This window comes from Leptonychotes weddellii, chromosome 8, assembly GCF_054177405.1.
Source record: "Leptonychotes weddellii isolate Sample4059 chromosome 8, ASM5417740v2, whole genome shotgun sequence".
In the NCBI taxonomy this organism is placed as follows: domain Eukaryota; kingdom Metazoa; phylum Chordata; class Mammalia; order Carnivora; family Phocidae; genus Leptonychotes; species Leptonychotes weddellii.
Window position 1 is genome coordinate 112,490,319 of NC_138376.1, and position 6,679 is coordinate 112,496,997.

The following is a 6,679-nucleotide window of genomic DNA, read 5'->3' on the forward strand; positions in this document are numbered from 1 at the left end:
AACCCTCAGTTTGTTTCTCAGAGTCCATAGTCTCTCATGGTTCCTCTCCCCCTCCGATTACCCCCCTTCATTTTTCCCTTCCTACTATCTTCTTTTTTTTTTTTTTAACATATAATGTATTATTTGTTTCAGAGGTACAGGTCTGTGATTCAACAGTCTTACACAATTCACAGCGCTCACCATAGCACATACTTCTAAAGAGACGTTCATCAGCTTTAGACAACAATTGAATTACACATATTCCAATCCTCTGCTTTGTACACCACATTTAAGAAAGAGCTGTCTAAATTCACACATCGCTGGGGGCATCTACATTGGTATAACCTTTTCAGAGTGTAATTTGGCAGTCCTTATTGAAATGTAAAATATGGTCACACTCTGACCTAACAATTTCACTTCTCAGAATCTACCCTACAGCAACACTCCCAAATACTCAAAGATAACTCCATACAGGGACTTTCAGTCAAGCTACTTACTACAGTCTATAACAGAGGAAAACGAAAACAACCTAAATGCGCACTAGTTAGACACAGAATAATTTGTTGCCTTTTAAAAAATAAAATACATCTATATGGAGTGACACTAAAAAGAACCCGCAACATATCGTTAAGCGAGAAACGGCAAGATACAGAATAATATATTACAAATCTGTGTGTGAGATACATACATACATGATAGGTAGAGAGAGACATACATATATTGGGCAGAAGGCAGTGGGCTTAAGGTGTATGGAGGAAACAACTTTTTACCTTGAAATTTGATTTTTTTTTTTTTACAACTAGCACATATTTTTATAAAAATCTTAGGAAATAAGAGTATATCTCAATACATTCAAAAATCCAAAAAGAGAAACACTCAATGTCTTTGCACTGGTTCACTCTCAAATCTAAGAAGGAAAAGAAACACCACACACTAGGTGGCACGTGGATTAGAGAACAGGCTAGCTTCACCGGCTGGGTCGTTCCTTAGTGAACGAGCTGGGGGTGGAAATGAGGACACAGAAACCACTAAGGCAGAGCTCAGGCGTGAACCCGCGAGCCGCGGGGCGTGCCAGGCGGCCGCGGACTGGCGCGGGGAGGACCCGGGGCAGGGGGCGTGGGGAGACTTAGGAAAGTGGGCCCCGAAGCTAGCACGCCAGGAAACACCCCGGGAACCCGGCGTGTGGGAAAGAGGCGGAGGGTCACAAAGCGAAGGCGCGGGCAGGCGCACCGGGACCCAGCACGAATCTAGGGACGCCTCCCGAGCCCGAGGCGCGGCGGGCGGTGACAGTTTGGCCCGCAGCCCAGGGTCAGCCCGGAGCGCCCGGGGAGCTCGGGGCGGCTTTCGAAGCCGGGGAAGCGGGCAAAGCGCCCGGGGAGCGGGCACGGGCGGGCCGCCGCAGGCCGAGGCCGGAGCCCCCGGTGCGCGCTCGGGGCGGACGCCAGCTCCCAGTACCTTCCCAGGAGAGCTCTCCTCCCGGCTCCCGCTTCAGGAACTTGTACCAGAACGTGTCCACGCGGCCCGGCTCCGCCCCGTCCTGCACCGCCTCCTCGGGCGCCAGCTCCACCTCCCCGAGCCACAGGCCCGGCTCTTGCAGCGCCAGCGCCCCCGCGCCCGCCGCGGTGCCCGCCGGCCTCAGGCGCACGGCCCCGCGCGGCTCCCAGCGCCCCAGCTCGGGCCGCGACCCCACGACCAGCAGCTCCGGCCCGGCCCCGGCCACCGCGGGCGGCACCACCACCCCGAACCGGAACCGCATGGCGGCGGGCGGCGCAGCTCCGGGTGTCGGTGCCCCCGCGGCCGGCGGACGTGGCCCGAGCGCGAGGCGGCCGCGGCGATTGGGCGGCGGCGCGGGAGGCCTGGTCGCCAGAGGCCGGGGCGCCGGCGGGGACACGTGCGAGGCTGCACCTTTTTTGGGCTGCATCACGCGGCCCAGGAGCCGGGACTGGCCCAGCTGGGGGCCTGTGGCGCCGGGCAGCGGTCTTGGGAGAAGTGTCCTCTCGTGGAGAAGGACACTTGCTCGCGCCGGCCGCCTCTTCGCGCAGCGCGGCTCCGCGGGGAGGCTGGGGACGCGGCGGAGGGGAGAGAAGGGAGTCCAAACGGGTCAGGGAAGGGAGGAGGAGCCTCGGCCCTTTAACAGGTCCCTTACTCTAGGTCTCCGGTTCTTTATCTGTAAAGTGAGGGTATAGAATAACCATCTTGAAAGACCCTGCTAACTCTAAAGGTTTCTCTGACTGGTGGAAGAGACGCCATTCAGAACCCAGAGCTGATGCAAAAAACGCTGGTTACTTTTCCCTTGTCTAGTCCAATTCGATGCCTGAAATAACACAGGATCGCTTACATTTTTCAAAAAATGTTATTATTTTTAGTATATGTAAAGCGGGTTTGGAGTAAATACTTTCAAGTCCTTCTCGAGGTAAAACAAAGACCATAATTCTATGATTACAAATGTGTGACAATTTTTTTGGTGGCATAAAAATAAAACCTGTTGTTTAAAATTTGCCTTCAGTAAAGAAAACGCTTTTGTGTCAAGAAATACAGATTTATAGCCGTTTGGTCAAAAAAAAAACCCTATTTACATGGTTGGGGAGAAGCCTTTAATTTTTGTCACAGCTGTAAGATAACCACCATCCCTCCTGTTTACATATTTGTTATTTTTTTATTCTTTAATAAAATTGTTCTCCTGTTCTTATATTTGTATATTCACCACTTAACACAACAATCTTTTATGCGAACCAGAGACACATAAAATATCTCTAGTTCACGTTTTTACCAGTATTTGAAAGCTTGTGAAAAATGGGGAGGGGGGAGCCAAAATTTCATGCATTAAGAATATCATAAGTAAAACAAAAAGAAGTACAAAAATGTAAACCCTACAAACTCAGTCTCTCAGTGGAACAGTTAGTAAACTAATATGCTTTCCTCTTAAATATTGATATTCCGTTCAGTGTTTGGTTGGTTGCTAGGCTTAAGGATAAACACAAAGAAAAATGTTAAGACAGCAAGGCTGGCCAAACATGGCTGATTCAGTAGCAAAGCAGACATTAAATCACGGTGGCATGTGAGTCAGTTTATTCAAATTGCTGTTAACAAAATACTCTTAGACTAATTTTAGGAAATTAAGAGTCATTTGGCCATGCAAGGACCCTAGGAGCTGACAGTTCAGGACTATCTTGTGTTGTGCTACGCAGCCTGTGTGTAAACTTTCCAAATGGCATTATTCCCACCAGCTCTTCCAAAGTGAGTACTGTCCATTCCCTAGATAAAACAAGGAGAAGAAGGAGGGGGAGAGGGAGGAAAGGAAGGAAGGAAGGAAGAAAGGAAGGGAGGGGAAAGAAAGAGGACAATATATTTGTTCAAGAGGCATTATTTCCTTTCATTTTCTCTCATCATAAAGAAGTTGACTAATCTTGGGCGCCTGGGTGGCTCAGTTGGTTGAGCGACTGCCTTCGGCTCAGGTCATGATCCTGGAGTCCCAGAATTGAGTCCCACATTGGGCTCCCTGCTCAGCAGGGAGTCTGCTTCCCTCTCTGACTCTCCCCCCCATATGCTCTCTCTCTCTCTCGTTCTCTCTTTCTCAAATAAATAAAAAATCTTAAAAAAAAAAAAAAGAAGTTGAGTAATTTTAACAGTTGGAAGTACTGCTTTAATCCCCAAACAAAATATGTAATATTTTATGGCATAGATTGAAATATAGTACAAATATGATGGCTACATTATGCACTAAGTAAAATGCAATTGGAAAGAACAAGACCAAAAGGACATATTCCAAAGCCTCAATCATACTTCATCAATCATTTGAACTTATTAACCATAAAATTTATAATAGCCATTGAGCCCTTATTATGAACTAAGCATGTGGTTTTCAAACTCATATTATCTCATTTAATTCTCTCACCAATCCTATGAAGTAACTAATATCATATCTCCATTTTTATATGTGAGGAAAAGGTACAGAAAGTTTCAGTAAGCAGCTCACAGGTAGGAAGGGACAGGGCCAGTGCTAAAAGTCATCCATTCAGCTTACAGTTAAAGATATATATTACATACATTATATGTATAATTTGATTTCTAGGAAAATCATTTACAAACTGCCTTTAAATCCCAGCATATTTAAATGTGTTATTCTCCACTAGCTCTTAATGAAAAATTAACTTCCTATAATTATTTCCTACAACCAATTTCATCCTTAGGAATGATGAAACAGATGAATCTAAACTAATCTTGTTGACAATGGAAATACAGATTTGGAAAGTCAAGGTGAAGGCGTGCCTGGGTGGCTCAGTTGGTTAAACGTCTGCCTTTGGTTCAGGTCATGATCTCAGGGTCCTGGGATTGAGTACCGTGTCTTGTTCCCTGCTCAGCAGGGAGTCTGCTTCTTCCTCTCCCTCTGCCCCCCCAACGCTGCTCCTGTGTGCTCTCTCTCTCAAATAAATAAATAAAATCTTGAAAGGAAAGAGAAAGAAAGAAAGAAAGAAAGAAAGAAAGAAAGAAAGAAAGAAAGAAAGAAGAAAGAGAAAGAAAGAAAGAAAGAAAAAGAAAAGTCAAGGTGAAGACGAAAAGAAAAAGAAAGAAAGAAAGAAAGAAAGAAAGAAAGAAAGAAAGAAAGAAAGAAAGAAGAAAAAGAAAGAAAAGAAAGAAAGAAAAGTCAAGGTGAAGAATTTTGCCGGTTATTAAGCTGTGTTATTCCCAGCTTTTTTTCCTGGTTGAGTTCTCCATGTGAGATTTCTTTTTACATTTCAAAGAATTGTGGTGTTTATTAGAAGTGATTATTTATGGAATCCATTTGAGGTCAGATTCTTGATGCTATAAAGACAAGCTGAATTTAGAGAAAGAATCAGCTCAGTAAAGTAACATAATTCTGATAATAATTTTTAAAAGACCAAACTAATTTGTTGTCATTGAATTTCATTTCTATAGTGCTATCATATATAACCACAATATTTCCTGAAGAATGGGTGATAAATTCACATTTAGAGTTTCAGGATCCAATTCAAATGTAAATTCTTTCAAAGCTCCCTCAGGGAAAGCTATTATTTGGAACTATGGTAATTTATGTTTTCTGAAGCAATCTTTCACTAGTCAGTGAGTTATCATAAATCTTCCTTTATAATATTGTATATGTATACACACACTCACTCACTGATGCAAACCATATTTCATACAAATAGTTCAGGGACCGTTATAAGCATTAGTTTATTACTTGTCAGAACATACTAAGAGTTAAATGTGCCACATATACTATTTCCAATTTTGTGGCTTAAAAAAATAAATAAAAACAAACAAAACCTTCCTGAAAGAATGTGATTATAGCTTGGAAATTTTGCATATTGCAGCTCACTTTTTTCTGGGTTGGAAAATTGTAGGTTAAGCTACTTGAAATCCCTTTGAGGATCTGGAGCAATAGAGAGATTTGAGCTAACCAAGGCTTTGTCCAAAAATTCCAAAATATTTCTCAACTATTTAAAAAATCCATGCCCCTTTCTGATACATATAAAAATCTCCTATCTGCAGGAGATTCCAATAATTCCACTTCCCACCCCATCCCACCAGATAGACAAGAACTGCATTTTTAGTGCATCACCAACAGTCAGTTTAGTCATGCATTTTTATGCCATTTATGCTATAGAAATATTGATTTTATTTATTTATTTATTTATTTATTTATTTGTCAAAGAGAGAGAGAGAGGCAGGCAGAGGGAGAAGCAGGCTCCCCGCTGAGCAGGGAGACTGATGCAGGACTCAATCCCAGGACCCTGGGATCATGACCTGAGCCGAAGGCAGATGCTCAACCGACTGAGCCACCCAGGTGTCCCAGAAATACTGATTTTTTTTAAGTGGTCCAAGTATAAAATTACAGTGAAGCATATGCCTTTTCAAAAGACATTGACTGGCCCCTTCCCTGGCACACTCACCCCTCCCCCCGCTGCTGTCAGCATTGTAAAACCCACACCTCCTCTCAGCACTTCTCAACTGAGTGCCTCTTCTCAACAGGTCGGTCAAGCCTGGATTCTGTCAAGCAATGACCTCAACTGGCTTTTCCTAAGGAAAGCAGAGGGCCAGGCCAGATAGCTGGACCTTGAGTTTAGAGACACCAGTTTAGAGCCTCTTTCAGATTGAAAAAGATCCTTCTAGGTCTGGGGTAATTTGAATGGCAGGCTAATTAACACCTTTCTCAAAAAGGGGTAGAGGGCCAGGCGCCTGGGTGGCTCAGTCATTAAGCGTCTGCCTTCAGCTCAGGTCATGATCCCAGGGTCCTGGGATCAAGCCCCTCAACGGGGAGCCCGCTTCTCCCTCTCCCACTCCCCCCTACTTGTGTTCCCTCTCTTGCTGTCTCTCTCTCTGTCAAATAAACAAATAAAATCTTAAAAAAAAAAAAAGGGTAGAGGGCTTGATAACTCAACCCCTAGAATAAGAGTGGTACAAGCCTGACAAGTACTTTTTAAGAATTTGAGCACTCTGTAATTCACCCTTTGCTTATTTTTCCTAATCATTGTATGTGTTGATATCAAGAGTAAAAGTATTTTAAACGTGTCACTGTTTAGGATGCTTATTTCTGGCATGGGGAAAGGAAGACAAACAGAAGGTTGGTTTGGAAACATTGCTTTATGTCACCATCAACTGGACAAAGCTGAGGACCCCAGAAAGGAAAGCAAGAGTTGGTGGTAACTGGAAAGGAGAAGCCTGAAGTGAAACCGCACTG

General features: G+C 44.2%; 1 protein-coding gene across 4 annotated transcripts in view; it reads right to left on the reverse strand.

Annotated features, from left to right (window-relative positions):
* The window catches only part of EPM2A (EPM2A glucan phosphatase, laforin), a 95,280-nt gene extending 93,472 nt beyond the window's left edge, over nucleotides 1-1,808 (reverse strand). The window contains exon 1 of one of the 4 annotated variants that reach the window (XM_081829100.1): nucleotides 1,435-1,808. In XM_081829100.1, the coding sequence (XP_081685226.1) occupies nucleotides 1,435-1,735 (301 nt within the window). In that variant the 5' untranslated portion in view covers nucleotides 1,736-1,808. The remainder of the gene's footprint in view (nucleotides 1-1,434) is intronic. The other 3 variants (XM_081829097.1, XM_081829098.1, XM_081829099.1) reach the window with 3 other exon arrangements.
* Nucleotides 1,809-6,679: the final 4,871 nt, after the last annotated feature.